We start from the raw sequence: 17,782 nt of genomic DNA, 5'->3' as shown, positions 1-17,782 counted from the left end.
GTCCTCTGAAGTGAGATGGGGAGGCCTGGAGGAGAAGCAGATTTGGGGGGAATCACGAACTCTGTCTCAGACAAGTTAGGGTTTGAGAGGTCCAGCAGTTGTCCAAGTGGAGATGGGCACACAGGGAGAGGTCTGGGCTGGAGACACAAGGGTGCCGACAGCATGAAGCAATGTTTAAAGCAGTGATATTGAGTGTAGATTAAAGGACAAGCAAAGGAAGAGCAGAGCCATAGGGACCCCCAATGTTTATAGTTGTAGAAGAGAAGGAGGATCCAGTAAATGACACCAAAAAGCAGTGGCCTGCGAAGTTCCATGAACTTCAGGAGAAAGAAGTGTTTCATGAAGGAGGGCATGGTAGGCTGTGCCAAAGGCTGCTGCAAAGTTAAGCAGCATGCAGATAAAGCAATGAATGTAGATGTGACCTGTGTAAGATGTCTGTGTGGGGGAGGGTGCATGGCGGGAGACTCGCTCCTTCAGCAAGCAGGACATTGCCCCGACTACATCTCTCTACTTCTGGAGCAAGTCAGTATTTCTTCTGTTGGCTGAGGGAACTGTTTCTTTCCTTCAGACCATCTGTTGCTGTGGGTACTGCACAAAGGAGAATCTGCTTGTCATTGCCCATGAAAAAAAGATGAGCTATGAGTGCAGTTGGCATTGGTTTCTTATGTTAACTCATTTAGTCATTACAATATAGCTGTTTCTCTCTTTGGATGCAAGAGTCACTTCATATCTCTCCCCCATGCTCATCACTCCATTTTTGTGGACAGGTCCTCAAATGTTTGGTCAACTAAATCCTTTTCTGAGGTATCATGAGACAGCTTGTCCAATAGTGTATTCTGAGGTCTTTGGAGTCAGGCTCACCTGTTGAATCTTGGCCTCATAATCACTGGCTCATCGTATAAACGTGGCCATTTTATAAAATCATTGTACAAACTTGGCCATTCTATAAAATCCATCCATGCCTCCATTACCACACTAAAATAATTAAGATACATTTTACACTCCACCCCATAGGATTGTTTTGAGGATTAAATGAGACAATTGCTACCATGCTCAGTGCCCAGCACACAGTACCATGAATGGTAGTGGTCGTAAATGTAGCTATATGGAAATCAGTGGCAGATTCAAAGAAGATACTTTGATTCCTCTAAAAACTTGAATGAGGATGCTCCAAGATAGGCAATGAGTAAACAGGTATGTAAAGGGAGAGACTTGGAAGTCTGGCACTCGTTGCCGGGCTTCCTCCTCCCCTTGAAGATTTCACACTCATTACTGCAGCTCTAGGTCACCCTCCAAGGGCGGGGAAAGTCTCCGTCCATTGTCAGTTGTCCATATCAGAGGACCGGAGCTCGATTTTATAAAGGGAGCAGCTGGAGATGCAAATGGTAAAGTCAGGTTTGGCTTGTTCCAAGGCTTCATTTGTCCACCGGAAAAGGGCATGCAGTGGAATCAAATCCTAACAATATCCATAGTTGCTTTCAGGAAGGAGAAATGTAACTGGACTGTTTTGTTCTCAGCCATTTATCTCATTCTGAGCCACATGTGCCATGGGATGCTGGGCAAAACCAATGTCTTTAGTCTTGGGCCTTGGGCTTCCCAGGAAAATCTTGAAGACCTGAGTTCACAACTTTGCCAGAGATTGACAGGTGGAATAAGATGTTCAAGTGATGAACATGAAGGAAAACAAATCCCTTGAAGGTAAAAATAGACACAGCTACTAGATCAAGTTGCAAAGGAGTAGAAGTGGAAGAGATCTTTAGTTTCCTTCCCTGAAAATTGCCATTTAGTGTATATAACACAAATAGAACTTAATCTGTAAGCAAGTGACTGAGAGATGGTCTCAAGTCCTCCTGATGAGGTAGGTTTTAGAACCTCCCACAGTGAGTCTAGATAGGAGCATTATCAGGAGTATCCATGGCGAATACAAGGTGCCCTGGATAATTTCAGCTAACTTGGATTCTCTCCTCACATCTTGACTTTCCCTCTACGTGGGCACATAACTTTGGCAGCACTTGTCTTACCACATTGTTGAGCATGTGAACTGAACAGAGTCTGTTGGAACTCCGGTCTACACCTGTCTATTTGCTGTAAGTGGACCAGTCAAGGGCAGAAGCTGGTTGGTGCAAAACATCTGACTGTAACCAAAACTTGTCTTTAGTTTGGTTTGGGGGCTTAATTTTAATGCCTTGTTTTAGATTTTCATCTCTAAAATTAAACTTTTACTTATTAGTCTGTTCCAAGGATAGAGCATATAAGAAAAAAGAAAAATTTTCAGTTTATTATAATCAGGGTAACAGTGAGTTAATTGCTGTATTATCTCCACATTATTCTACCTGGTCAAAACTTCTTCTCAAGAATGTTTCTTTGGATGAATGGAAAAAAGGTGTAAAAAAATAATTTTTTTTTCAACTTTGGAAATAAAAACACAAGAGAAAGAAAAGGTAAATTAGCTAATAATCCCATTGAAAAAAAATCAATTTATTCTGCAGGATGGATGGCGTGAACCAGCCCCACCCACAGTAAGACATATCACAGTGTTTAACTAATGTGGGAATCTTGAAGCATAGTGTTGACAGGTAAAGATGTTGGAAAATATAATGATTTTTAATTTTTTTTAAACCATGATTTGATTTTAAAGTAACTGTTATTTAGGACCCAGAGTGTTATAATAAATATGCAGTGTAATGTTAAAAAATCTAATTCTATTCTTTTTTTAAAACAAATGTGCATACAGCCTAGAGGCAATATCTGAGATATGATCATTCATGCTCAGTAAAGTTTCTCCTCTTCTTAAGTGGCTTTAAAAACAAAAGATCAAATATAGTTAAGTTATAAAGAAAAAATTTTTTTTTTCTGAAACACTCCAAGAGGCAGTTATCAAGAATGAACTAATGAAGTAAGGAAACCCCAAGCAGAGAAGATGGCAGCCATGTGGAGTGCTGCAGCTGGGTCAATCATCTCAGGAGGATTAGACAGAAATAATCTGATTCCAAAAAACAGATGCTAGTATCTTCTCATTAGAAACAGGAATTATGCTATACCCTGTGGAAGATATTCTACTTTATCATGATAATGTAATTAACAACATTGCATTAATGAATACAAGTCTATTTCTTTACATTGCCAAGAATCAAGGGGCACCTAGCTGGCTCAGTCAGCAAAGCATGCAGCTCTTTTTTTTTTTTTTAATATAATTTATTGTCAAATTGGTTTCCATACAACACCCAGTGCTCATCCCAACAAATGCTCTCTTCCATGCCCATCACCCACTTTCTCCTCTCCCCCACCCCCCATCAACCCTTAGTTTGTTCTCAGTCCTTAAGAGTCTCTTATGGTTTGCCTCCCTCCCTCTCTGTAACTTCCCCCCCCCTTCCCCTCCCCCATGGTCTTCTGTTAAGTTTCTCAAGATCCACATATGAATGAAAACATATGGTATCTGTCTTTCTATGCCTGACTTATTTCACTTAGCATAACACCCTCCAGTTCCATCCACGTTACTGCAAATGGCAGGATTTCATTCTTTCTCATTGCCAAGTAGTAATCCATTGAATATATAAACCACATCTTCTTTATCCATTTTTCAGTTGATGGACATTTAGGCTCTTTCCCTAATTTGGCTATTGTTGAGAGTGCTGTTATAAACATTGAGGTACAAGTGCTCCTATGCATCAGCACTCCTGTATCCCTTGGGTAGATTCCTAGCAGTGCTATTGCTGGGTCATAGGGTAGATCTATTTTTAGTTTTTTGAGGAAACTCCACACTGTTTTCCAGAGAGGCTGTACCAGTTCTTGATCTCAGGGTTGTGAGTTTGGGCCCCATGCTGGGCATAGAAATTACTTTAAAAAAAAAAAAGAATCAAGAAAAGAAGACTGCATTACAAACAGAAGCCATACATTCAAGCAACCACAAGAGAAATGGTAGAAGGGTGCTTTCACCAAAAATCCCGGTAACCCAGGAGCTGGTGGCCCTATGGGACTCCCAGGGCTTTAAAGACTGAGGTCACAGCATGAACATCTATATGCATTCTTCAGAGAAGGCAGGGGCAGCTTTTGCTTTTAAATTTTCAAAGCTCCAATATCATGATCTCTTGTTTGATGACTTATTTCCCCACATCCTTGTCTCACAAGTGTCACTTGACTGAGTGGCTTGTGTGGCTCGTAGTCAGGAGGAATGGAGAAACTCCTTCACAAGTCTGGCCTTCATTCAAGGGCAGGTGACTTGGTTCTCAAGGGCAGCAGCCTCACTAGTGATGCTAACCTGCCACAGGTCATCGAAGAGTACAGGACTGACAGCTAGTGAGTGTCCTGAAGCAGTGAGCTCTCAACACTGGGACAGCGCTTGGAAGTAGACCATTGCAACTTTTATAGCTTGTCTGGTTTTGGGAGTCTCATGGGCGATGTTCATCCCAAAAGGCCCTCTTGCACGTGTGTTTTGAGTAGGAGTAGCAGAGGAACTATTTCCCAGCTGCAAATTAACCACAGTTTAATCCATTTACCTTTGACAAATGCTCTTTCCTTTCTCTTCTCTTTGGGATTGCACTTACAGAGTTGGGTAGAAATAGGAATCCTCCTAAGGACGAAGCTGCCTGAGCCCTGAGTGGGAAGGATGGGCATTGGCTCTATGACTCTGGTTTCCGGTGATCTCAGAGCAGCCTCTTTAACTGGGGAATCATTCTCTATGGTGCTCTCCACAGAATTTTGCCAGTGGTGAGCAAAGCTACATGGCTTCTCCAGGCTAAAACATCTTTCTTTCAACTAGTCTATCCCCACACTTAGGTGCCATAAAATGACTTGACATTTTCAACAAGATGACTTTCTGTGTTCCTTCTAGGTCTCTGATTCTGTGTCTAAGCTTTCAACCAAAATGAAAATGAACTCCATTGCTGTTTGGAAGTCATGATTGTGAGTTGAAAAGTAAATGCCAAGTCAAGTCTCAGCCTTCAACTCTGACACCAAACTCCCCCACATTAAGTTGTCCTCTATTCCTGACAATTTTCCTTTTAATTAAAACACAGCCTGATAGGCAGAATCTTGGGGCACATAAAGCAGTTATGTGATTCACTCAACCATTTGTATGCATGTGTGACCTATTTAGCTTTTAAAATCCTATTTAATGCCAAAAACTACATTAGAGAATTCAAACAAAAGCTCACAGGGAGTCCCATAATGAGACTGTTTTGATTATTCCAGTGATTAGCCCGTTGCCTCTCTCTTTAGTAATTTCATTTAGAAAAGTAGTCATTTTAAGAACAAGTAGATTTGCTTTATTGCTTTTCTAGTTTGCTGTGGAATTGGCAAGTGGCCAACCATCTGTGAAACTGCAATTATTACTATTACTTAAAATTTATCAAACCTCTTCAGGTGCTGAGGAAATAATTCTCCTTGTCTACAAAGGCAAGGCCAAGAAAGGCATGAACAAGACCCAGCCTTGCTAGAACATGACAAAAATAACATCTGTGGACACTGTTGGAGAACATGTTGGTGCCGAATGGCTGAAGGGTTCTGATCCAGTGCCACAAGGCATCTGTTCTTCAGGACCTGGGAATCTCTCTCTTCCTCCCACGAGGAGTGTGCATTCATTCATGCGTGCATTGACTTCTTGTTGAGCACTTCTCGAAACATACGGGTTTGTCAGCTTCCAATGTAATTTGCTTCTGAATAATTCCAGCAGTATAGCCTCCTTTAGCCCTCATGTGTTTCTTTCTTGCTCTTTTACTTTATCTATTTAGCGATAAAGAAGGTGTGAAGACGTTGGAGATGTTACCATTGAACTCCTAGCCACCTCTCCACCAACCCCTATCCACGGATGTTTCCAAGGAGGAGGCCTGAACAGTTAGCTGGGGGCCTAGGCCAGTGCTGCCCTCCAGGAATGGGAATCCAGGAACAGCCTCACCATCCTGAGTAGGAGGTGGGCTTCACCCTGGTGTTTTACCTCAGACAGTGACATCTAGTGGCAAAAAGACATGGCCATCCACGATGCTGCCAGCTTCCCACAGTGAGGGACCTGCTGGTATTATCTCTTAAAGCCAGGGTGAACACGCATTCAGGCCCGCCTGGGACACACTGGGTCCAATGCCTATTGTCCAGGCATAATTATTAATAGTGTCTGCTTTCACTCTTGAAAGCGTTAACAGATTGGATAATGAATTACACAGCCTACTTAACGCCTTATTGTAGCTCTCCCATCTATTAGGTGACTTAACATATCACTTTGAGGTAATGAGTTCAGGAAGATTACTCCCCATTGTGTAAAGTAATATTTATCTTTATGTATCCTGAAATTATCCTTCAAGCATTATCGGATTGTCTCCAGCTCTAATGCTGAGGCCTGGCGAACAAGCTCATTTGATAGATTTTAGTCTTACCCACACCAGGCCTTTGTCTATCCAAATGGAAGCCCCTAATTTTAGTCTATTCCCAGAGACCTGCTCCCTCTGATCATTAGTTTTCCTTGTTAATCAGGCTGCAGTAATGTTTGGACGCGACTTGTCTGGCTGTCTGAAAAGTGACACACAATGGCTTGTCCTTTCAGGCCCTGATGTAAGGCCATCTGGTAGGTGTGGGATTTCCCAGCTGTATTGTAATTTTTTTGAATTAAACATTTTTGACCACATAGAGAATAAAGGGCAGAGACACTGCCTAGGTGGCCCATAGCGATCCCTTTGTTTATTCTTGCAGAAAGAAAAAAGCCAAAAAAGAAAAAAAAAAAAAAGAAATCAAAGAAAAAGAAAGAAAGGAAGGAAAAAAGAAAGACCAGTGTGCATAATTAAGAAGCAATGTTATAAATTCAAAAACACTATTTGCAAGTAAAAAAAAAGAACTTCACTTTGCTGTTTTTTTATCCCGGGGCCAACCTGAAAGGGGTAAACATTTTAAGAGTTGGTAAAAAACGCCCCAGAATGGTGCATTTAAGTGGACCAGTGATTTCTTCCTTTCCAAGAACAGGAATTTTACAGAAAAAAAGTACTCAAGTAGTAGAAAAGGGAACATTTTGTAATAGAAATCTTACTCTTGTATTTTCTATTTTGGGTTAAGAAGTTAGATTCCATTAAAAAAAAAAAAAAAGATGTGCAAGTACCTTCCCTGTGCAAGATGTTTTGCTAGGCCTGAAAATGGATCTGGTTTCAGACCCTGTTATTTTGATATTACAGTTGGTTTTCCTATGCAACATCGAGACAATATAATCTATTACAGCTCTCCTGCTGAATTGTACTTGTTTCTCTTTTTTCTTCATGCTAAATCATCCGAGGGCTGCCTTATCTTACCTTCGCAAGAACTTTCAAGCATTTAGAAAACCGAGTTCTTTCTCTTAAGAAAATTATAATTCACTGGGGAGACAGAGTATACATGTCGTATGCATTTATTATGTATACTCTTTGGACTCCAATGAATTGCTGGGCATTTGGACATAGGTTGGCTTGAAGTTCAAATGTATTTCATCTTCGGTGAAAAGCCTCCTAAATAAACAACACATTAGAGAAACATTTACATTTTTCAAGGAAAAAACTTTTTTAAAACTAAGTCACAATTTTGAAGCAAATTATTTGTGTTAAATACAGACTGTTCTATTTATAATGGAAGATCATAATGGATCTCACTCAACAATACTTTAAAAAGCAGGCGCCTGGGAGGCTCAGTTGGTTAAGTGTCTGACTTCAGCTCAGGTCATGATCTCACGGTTCGTGGATTTAAGCTCCACGTTGGGCTCTGAGCTGACAGCTCAGAGCCTAGAGCCTGCTTTGGATTCTGTGTCTCCCTCTCTCTCCGCCCCTCCCTGCTCATGCTTTGTCTCTCTCTCTCTCTCAAAATAAACATTAAAAAAAAAAAAGAATACTTTAAAAGGATCAGTGTGCTGCTATTCCTATTCTTCTGAAAAATGGGTGTTTTTCTTTTAAAAATATTTTACATATATAACTCACGTACACAGTCTTTGCAGCTCTTTAATTTTTGAGGTCTGATTGTGAACACACACAAGAACATGCTAATTTATAGACATCATCCTGAAGTACTTAAGGGGTTGCTGGTGGCTACAGTTAGTGGAGGAGGGACAATCACAGGATATGGTGTCAGCCCAGAGGAGAGACACAAAGAGTTCTGCTTAACAAACGTGGTGTTCGTCTTTTAAGTCTGGCATTGTGCCAAGGGAAGCACACACAGAACTTTGTCCTTTATAAGAAACTGTTTCTTGGAGAAAATTGATATTGTTCTACATGTGTTTTAACGTGTTTAAACGTGGACTTGAAGACTGTAGCCCCCGGCACCTTCTTAAGTACTCAGATAAATAATTAATTTTGCAAATTACAAACGTGCTTACTGTGGCTTTTCAAAGCTCCGGCTCTGACACCAACTGAGCCCTTCCTAATTTGGAAATATTTTCTTTCTGGTGTTTCTTTTGACATGTGCCCTGCTGTCTACTTTCATGGCTATTTCCAGCATCCCAGGGGAGCTCCTTACACGGTTGTCATAGTGCAGACAAACACTTAAGAAAACCAAGAACTCCGTGCTTTCATAAAGCATTTATTTTTATTTGAAAACATTATACAGGCATTACATTGCCACAGCCAGTCCATAGGGGAGCATGCAAATATCAAAAATGGAAAGTTTGTTCAACTTCTCGGTGTAAATTTCCTTTTTGGTTCATATTTTCCATTTGCAGTGTCTGGATTAGTGTGCTTTGTTATGTGGCTTGACAATAGAATCCTACCCATGGGGTAAAATCTGTACTGGGAGCTAGCCGGGGACTACTAACTGGTTATAACTCAAAAACAAACCCAAAACAAACAATACTACACGCTTGTCAAAAGGTTAATAGCACGAGTTAGCAATATCTAAACTAAACATCGAAACATTTTCATGGGACACAGTGGTGCAAATGTTTCCATTGCTTGGTCTACCTGGTTGTGTGGTCCAGAGTTTGGAGCTGTGGGAAGGTGTGACCAAGGCAAGCGCTGTCCTCAGTGCAAGTTTCCGGCGAGGAAGTGAGAACCAGCACTCACCACTAGCGCCAGCGGGGTAATGGGGAGCTGTGGTCTGCTTACCCAAGCCAATTCTATACAAGTTGCTAAAGTCTCACTTGTGGAGGAGAGAGTGGCGGTGGGGTCAGAAAGCTGAGATTTTTGCTGGTGTCTACTGAGGTTATGATATTTCGGAAACGAAAACAACTAGAGTTAATGTTCTACTCTCGCGTCCCGACGCACTCCGGAAGGACCGACCGGTGTTGTCACATTTGTTCTTGGCTATTTTCTTTTGTTTTCCGAAGGGCCCATCTGGAACTCCTGATCTCGGATGGTTCGACGTGTTATCAGCCTTTCTAAATGGGGACGAACCAACACGGTGAAGGACCCCAGTGACATGAAATCTTGTGCACAAGGACACTGGATGATAAAAGGGTATACAGTGAGTCCACCTCAACATTCACACTTGGTTTCCATACAATGGAGTCAATTGAAATATCCTAGAAAATAATCCAGATGGCTACTTTTAGCCATCCATTGGTTGCAAACCTTTCTGAAATTTAAATTTTTAAAAAATTCCCAGTCGACTGAGTTGACTTGGAATATCTTCATCCACTTATTTCTCATAAGACTTTACTAAGTGTTTATGAATTAGTGTCATAAAAAATGAATAAAAAAGACTAAAACATTTGGCTTTAAAATAAATACTAAAAATGCAATAAGTCAAGCAAATTATGCCAACCAAAGGAATGTAAACACAAAAATAAAACCACAGTCTTCAAAGGTCTTCAGATCTGAATGGACAAAATATTCAGAGAAAGGTATTTAATTGGTTTAGAAGGTAGCAGAGAGCAGAGATATTGGCAAGGTGTTTTGACTTGTAGCTTTAACATTGATATTTTCTTCTCCGAAAATAAAACGTATTTCTGAGGGGGCTGAACAGAGATGGCCATAAAATCTGCATATCCGAGGAGATCATTCTTCTTCCCCATCTCCAAGGGCAGGACTACACCCCCGGGGTTGAAGGCAGGCCTGGCGCTGCCGCCTGGCGCTGACTGCCAGCAGGGGGCGCGTTTGCCTGCCTAGTAGGCCTCGTGCAGGGTGTATTGGAAACCTGACTGCGCTGTAATCCGTCCTCCTTTACAGGGACCCCTCTGGTGTTTTGCTTTGTTTGCCTAAAATGTATTGGTCTGAATTGCCCACAATTTCATCAGCATTTATTTTCCTTTTACAAACCCTGTACCCCATCGCGGATCTTTTTGAATGGTATTGAAGCCAGCCAAACTTAACGACTGTTTCACGTACTGACACATAGGATCTATTCCAAATTGAAGAGGTCTGTAGTGTTTCTTGATTTTTTTGTGTGTTTGAAAAAAAGAGCTACTTTCAGGGCAACAAAATTAGACTTAGTGACATATGCTTCAAAGCCTTATCAGGACCTTGCAATATTCTCTGTATCCTTAAGAATATGGCGTTGCTATATTCTGCTATTGAAGGGATGCCAAACACGACCCAATTGCCAAACTTTTTCATTCACGACATCTTTATCACTACTAAATGGTGAAATCAGTCAAGCTATTGTCAGAGACTGTTCCACATCAGCACCTTGACCTTGTTGGGAGGCTACACAACCGGTGATATGCCACAAGGGTAATTTCCATGCTGGTGTATTTTAAAAAGTGTCTCACCCAATGAAGAGGGCAGAGGGCCATGGCTTTTTCCACTGCCTTGAACAATTTCCATATTATCACTCAAGAAATCTAGGAATTAAAGGTAAAATCAATACACTTTTGGAAGAGAGGATATAGGGAGGGGCAGAAAGATTTAAAATACATAGATGTATATATATTACCCTAAACACATATGATATTATTTCTGGGGTTTCCTATAAGCCACAGGAATGAAACATTCCTCATCCAGTTATTACAGCGACTTTATCAGCAGAATCACGTGGCACAACAGAAAGGCAATGGCCTGGAGTAGTCAGAGAGTGAAATATAAAAAGGCTAAAGTGTTTGCTTTATATCTATTCCTAGAATAGAGAATTATATGGTCAGTTGCCCCTCCCCACAATGGTCACAGCACAAAATACTTATTGAGCAGGCAATCCAACAGGTAACAGAGGAAACCATTAGCCCCCAGGTCCCTAGGATAAGGAAACTTCTCAGGGATGGAGCTCCTGTGGCATGCAGCACTCATATAGACTGTGCAAAAAAATAAAGTATGATTCTTAAAAAGTGACTTGCCATAGAAAAGTGGGATTTATGTTAACTACATGTGGGTCTGGCAATAGTTCTCATCAGGAGTACAAAACAGTCTCCTGAAAGTTAGTGTAATAACAGTAACAATAATAATACAAATAATAATAATACTTGCTTTTAATTCAAAAGTTTTCACAGTAATTAATGCAGGAGGGTTGTGGTCGGGATACACACTAGCTAGGCATCTCTCTAAGTCAGGTGGATGGGAGCCCGTATCTGCGGTGATCTTCAGCTCGTGCCTTTTATAGGCTTTCGGGTTTGCTACCTTGCAGTCCACCTGTGTAAACCGCACCTAATAAATACCTTTCTCTATGTACAATACAGAGATGGAGGGCGAACACACGGCCGCTGAGTTGACCGCAGGGGGCAGGGAGGGCCGCATCCTAGGCCACGCGAACGTGGGGCTCCTCTTCGGTCTCCTGGCCCAGGCTGGTGTAGGTGACCGAAGGCTCCACCTGAGCTGCGGTTGGTAAGTCCACAACGGGTCCCGAGGGATTGCGGAACTGCTTGTACACTCGGGGGTCCTGGGCTATGTACGTGGAGGTGGAGGAGTAGAGCACCAGCCCGATGAGGATGGTGAAGAAGGACAGGAGATACAGTCCTGAAAACTAGGTAACACAACAGCAAAGTCACTGAGCAGTCAGAGCAGAACCATTTCCACATTAATGAGGCACAGAGGGAGGAGAGCAGAGCATTTCCTCCCAGAACAGGCAGCTTGATGAGTTGGCCAATGCTCTTGATGGAAAGTGAATTCGTCACTTAGTTCTCGTCCTAAACTGGCTTGGTCTTATTGATTCTCCTTATCTTTTTTTCTTGGCTCTGTGGTGAACACAGAGGAACACTTAGCTAATTGTCCTTAAAGTGCCAGTCTGAGTACCCGATGCGGGAGAGCTAGTTAAGCGTGAATTAAAATAAGTCAAGTTAAAAGCAACCCCCCCAAACCCCAATAAGCCTCAAACTCCAGTATCACTCAACAAAGCGGTTGTTTCTGGCTTCATTAAACCCAGAAGAAATAGAGATATTCCATTTAAGGTTGTAATGAAGCCATAAATACCAAACCCCTCCCTGACACAACTGTATTGGGCACTCTTATTGTGCCTTAATCCAATTCAGACACTATTTGTCTTCCCTGTAGGAACTGTTATTAACTTTCGTAACTATCTTTGCAAGAATAGATTATCCTTGGATGGCAAGAAACACTATAACATTCCATTCTTGCTCTACTAATCTGACAACAACCAAGCAGAGCTGTTTATGTAGCATGGTGCTTCCTAAAGTATTTGCTTGACAATTCATAGAGATTTGAGAGAGAAAAAAGAAAACACTGGTTTATACAAGTGCCAGAAAATTCATATATGTTTTTGAAAAATTACAACTTCTGGGCCTCCTTGAGTAGTTACACTGGACGTAGTTGCTTGAATAATTACTGGGGAAGAGTAAGGTAACAATACAAGTGCTGCCATTTCTATTTCATTCATTCGTTCATTCATTCATGCGTTCGTTCAACTAATAGTTTCTTGTATGCCCTTCTCTATCACGCATGGAACTACATGCTGGAGAAAGAGAAATGAAAACATATGGCTCAAGGACTTAATCGTCTCAGTGGAGACACAGAGGTACTGGTAGACAAAATACAATGCAGCTGTGAATGCCCAACCTTTTTTTAGTCAAGGGCTATTGTTGCAGTCTTGACCACAGGCTGTATCCATGGGGCAACAGAAGACCAATTTGATTGGGTTTCCTATTTTATTTTTAATGCTCACAGTCTAAAAGAACTAAAAACTGGTAAAAAGACAAAAATTAATTGGAAGCTCGTAGAAGAACAGGAAGAAGATCCAGAGAGTCTATAAAGTAAGTTGCAAGGCTATAATCCTTGAAAGACAGCTGCAGTGGAAAAGTCAGTCAGGAAAATGGCTCCTGGAAGACAGCCCCGAGGCTAAGAGCCCCTGCCACAGTGGTGGTTTTTCTGTTTTTCTTTTAACTCTTTCTCCTCCCTGCTACTGTTCCTCCTCAACTCTTCCCCTTCTCTGCCTCCTCCTCCTCCTTCTCTCTCCTTCCTTCCCTGTACCCCCCTCCTTCTCTCTCTCTTTAGCAACACCAAGGTAGCTAAGACTACAGACCATTTCTTTTCCTTTTTAAAAATATTTATTTATTTTGAGAGAGAGAGCAAGTGGGGGAGGGGCAGAGAAAGAGAGGGAGACACAGAATCCAAAGCAGGCTCTGTACTGTCAGCGCACGGAGTCTGACACGGAGCTCTATCTCACAAACTGTGATTTCGGGACCTGAGCCGAAATCAAGAGTTGGATGCTCAACCAACTGATCCACCCAGGCGCCCCTCAAATGTCATTTCTCATACATAGAATGGCAAGCAGAAACTTGTTGAAAGGGAAGTCATAGTATTGACTCTTAATAATTAACTCCAAAAGTCATCTTCAAATCTGGGGTCAGTCAGGGGAGAGCGATAAGACAACGATTTGGGAGGACAATGCAAGAGTCTGGGTAGAAGAGGGGGGCTGCTGATCAGTGGATTGGCACAAGAGGTCTCATAGACTCGTGGTGGAGAGGACTTGGCAATGTAGGGGAGGAACAGGAAAGATCTCATGCACGGTATCCTGCAAGAAGGATTTGAATTCCTCTCAACTTCTGGTTTCAGTTTCCCCTAGTCTGACTTGATCGATATGACGAATATTTAAAAATTCATCTTTGTAAAGCTAATGCCTTTGCCATTGTAGGAACGAGCACCCAAATCGTCCCTCTTCTGAACATGGAACCATCAAGTGGAATGATAAATCCACTCCACAGTGTTTTCCTGGGACGTAGCTTTAGAACGACAGCACATATTTTACTTCCAAAGCATTTCCACTTAATTCGTGCAGAATTCATCCTAAAAGTGTTCAAAATATAGATAGCATGGGATTTTATATGACAGAGGCACCTTGGAAGTCACCCAAGAGTTTTTATTAATAGATGGTAGAGGAAGTCTTATTTAGCACACAAGCCCAAAATGAGACCAGAAAGACATGCATTATGACTAATCTGGATAAATACTGAATATTAGAAATAATGACAGAAAGGTTAAAAGTAAGAAAAAAGTTCATTTTTTCTCTTTATAGATTGACGGAAGAAAGAAAATTGAATCAGGGTACCTAATAGGCTGATTCCCAGTTTTGGATACTGCACTTATCCTGAGAGAGCATTCTTTTAAAGAAACCAATCAGTCAAACAAAAATTCTGTATATTCTAGACTGCTGAACTCATTTACTACAAAGAAGTACTCATGCCTAATTGCCTAGGCAAAGAGAACTAGGACCTCCCTGGGCACCGGAGGAGGCCCGAAAGCCATCTCCGAATTACACAGAGGGAAAGGTTCAGGTGGAGGTTTGCTGTCCCCATTGAAGAGCACAGGCTGCTGTCTGAAGTGTCCTTCGTGGTCCTCCCCCAGCCAACTGCAGCCCATCAGAAGACGCTTAAATGTTCTGTGCTGCGGACTCACTTCATGTGCATTTTATCCGACTTGGAGCTTTGAGAAGCTGAGAAAGGAAGGCCTGCATCAACATCATTGTGCTGCACACACTGTTTACTTTGCTGCTGTCTTTTTCCCATCCTGCTGGGTCTCTTTGCTAACAAGGGTCAGAAAGCACTCATGGTGCATCACGAGAATGCCTGTGTGTTGCTTAAAGCAATCTGACTGGGACACAAGCCATTGTCCAGAAGGGGGTGGCTTGGAAGGCTGATGGTAAAACTGTACAAAGTTCCTCAACCTCCAGCTAGGAATTAAACCTAGCTCCAGCCAGATGGCATCTCAGTATGATTACTATTTAGCTAATGGGACATTCAACACATCAGTTAAGGACAGAACAAATTTTAATTTTGGCTGTGGTATTAAACATCTAAGCAGAGTTTTAACAAACTAATGACTCTAATGAGTCTTAGGCCTCTACAAGTAGAGAACCACATGGTTTGAAAGCCATTTCAAGGCACATTTATAAATATACCAACTAGAATAAGTGAGGAAGAGGGCAATTTTCAAGAGCATCTTTCCTTTTCTAGCTTGACCAAAAAGATGGCCGGGTGAGCAGAGAAGAACATGGGCAATCCTCAGAGAGGCATAAGGTTTCAAGGATGAAGAGACTCTGGATTGAAGCTCTACTTTTACTGAGTTTATGTACCACCTTCTTCTATATGATGGGCCTGCCGCTTCCTTCTTTCTTGGGGAGTGTACTTATGGTGCATGCTTCTGTGTAATGTGGCTTCTCTAAGGTTCCTGATGCGGGGTTCTGGTCATTTTTGCTCAATGACTGCACCTGGGTCTATAGATGATCAGAACTAATTTTTATTTAATAGATAATACAAAGTTAAAATATTATTTTAGTTCTTACAGGGAGATGTATGGTGCTTCTAGCTCTAGGAGAAAACAAAGATTGAATGGAAAAAAGGAAACTGTCACTTGTGATTTGTAGAAGAAAGACCTGGAAAAGAGTGGCTGGGGAGGTTTCCTAGGAAACTGGGGTACAGGGAAATGAGATTTGGGTAAAGCTCCTGGAGTTATTTGACAAAAAAGGAGAGATTTAAATAACTCCTGGAGTTATTTGACAAAAAAGGAGAGATTAGATCCGATTTAGATCTAACTGGGAGAGCTAAGGAACCTCAGAGAAATTCAACTGGAAAGAGGGAGAAAATAAGGTCAAATTAGAAAGAAAAGAGATACAGGTAAAGAAAATTTCTCACTAGCCAGGAGGAAAGGGGAATGCATATAACTGGAAACCCTAAAAAGTAGTAATTCTTTTCTAAATTATCCACCCAGTATGTATTCTTTCTCTCTATGTCTCCCATTTTGTGTGTGTGTGTGCGCGCGCGCACACACACACACACACACACACACCTGTGAACCATTACTGTTGGCCTGATAGGACCTGCCTTCTGAACTTTGCTTGACAGAAGCTGGGTAGGTGAAAGACTACTATCCCTGAAGTCTTCTCATGTATGGTCGGTGAGCAAAGGACAACATTTTCAAACCCTCATGTGTTTCTAAGGCTATCCATAAAGTATGGAAGAAGGAAATACCAATATGTCAGGTCATGTCTTATCTTGAAGGCATTATTGCTAAAATTTAAATAGACCTGTTGTCTTGCCCAGCTGGATGCAAGTCTGCTGTTTAAAGAGGCATTCCATTTGGAAGCATGATAATGGTTAAGAGTTGAAAGTGGTTTCTGAACTGCATAAGGAAGCTGCTTACAAATGAATTCAAGGATATTTCTAAGTGTCCTTACACATGGCTTTTCACATATACAAAGGCTAACGAAAGATATGTGGCTACAATAATGATTTCCTTTCTAGTTCTTATTTAAGTTTATTCTTTTTTTTTTAAGTATATTTATTTATTTTGAGGGAGAGGGGAGGAGCAGAGAGAGGGAGACAGAGAATCCCAAGCAGGCTCCTCACTCAGCATGGAGCCCAATACGGGGCCCAATGTCACGACCGTGAGATTATGACCTGAGTCAAAATCAAGGGTCAGACACTTAACCGACTGAGCAACACAGGCACCCCCACATTTATTCTTTTAAACAGATACAGATGTAATTAAACCTTTCCACATTTTTAACTCTTTAGCAGAAAATTCTTAGGAAGGTAGAGTCTGGGAATGTGCAAACTTAGCAGTTGCTTCAGAAGTCAATGCAACGATAGGTAACTAGAACAATAAAGGGCAGTGACTGGTCATTCCCAAGGTTAGACAGCACAGGCAGGGAAGTGTGAGGTTCCAAAGCTGTCGGGAAGAATTTCCATGAAGGGAGACGGCCTAGCAATTTCAGTGGCAAGTCATGCCTGGGAAAAATGAGACTTTTAGTTAAGTTTGTGAAAATTCTCCTGAATGATCTGCCATGTAGAACAGTATACTTCCCCCTGTAGTTCCATACACTGTGATAGAAAATGCACATATAAAGTTAGACCAACTGGCACATCTAATCATGATTTCTAGGCTGAGAACAAATAAGCCAATTTTGTTCCCAACAGAAAGCCAGATGACGCAGATTGGCGGTTCTAGGTTCCATACTAGTTTAAAGATTCGTCAGTCATAGGGGCACTTGTACCCCAATGTTTATAGCAGCAGTTTCAACAATAGCCAAATTATGGAAAGAGCCTAAAGGTCCATCAACTGATGAATGGATAAAGAAATTGTGGTTTATATACACAATGGAGTACTACGTGGCAATGAGAAAGAATGAAATATGGCCCTTTGTAGCAACGTGGATGGAAATGGAGAGTGTTATGCTAAGTGAGATAAGTCATACAGAGAAAGACAGATACCACATGTTTTCACTCTTATGTGGATCCTGAGAACCTTAACAGAAGACCATGGGGGAGGGGAAAGGAAAAAAAAAAGTTAGAGAGGGAGAGAGCCAAACTATAAGAGACTCTTAAAAACTGAGAATAAACTGAGGTTTGATGGGGGGTGGGAGGGACAGGAGGGTGGGTGATGGGCATTGAGGAGGGCACCTGTTGGGATGAGCACTGGGTGTTGTATGGAAACCAATTTGACAATAAATTTCATATTTAAAAAAAAAGATT

The 17,782-nt window shown here is 41.5% G+C and overlaps 1 protein-coding gene across 1 annotated transcript in view; it reads right to left on the bottom strand.

Annotated features, from left to right (window-relative positions):
• Positions 1 to 8,555: 8,555 nt before the first annotated feature.
• Positions 8,556 to 17,782, bottom strand: part of SLC35F1 (solute carrier family 35 member F1) — a 408,951-nt gene continuing 399,724 nt past the window's right edge. The window contains exon 8 of the mRNA XM_047857710.1: positions 8,556 to 11,823. Within this exon, the coding sequence (XP_047713666.1) occupies positions 11,599 to 11,823 (225 nt within the window). The 3' untranslated portion in view covers positions 8,556 to 11,598. The remainder of the gene's footprint in view (positions 11,824 to 17,782) is intronic.

This window comes from Prionailurus viverrinus, chromosome B2 (assembly GCF_022837055.1).
Source record: "Prionailurus viverrinus isolate Anna chromosome B2, UM_Priviv_1.0, whole genome shotgun sequence".
Taxonomy (NCBI): domain Eukaryota; kingdom Metazoa; phylum Chordata; class Mammalia; order Carnivora; family Felidae; genus Prionailurus; species Prionailurus viverrinus.
This window is presented reverse-complemented; position numbering and strand designations above follow the sequence as displayed.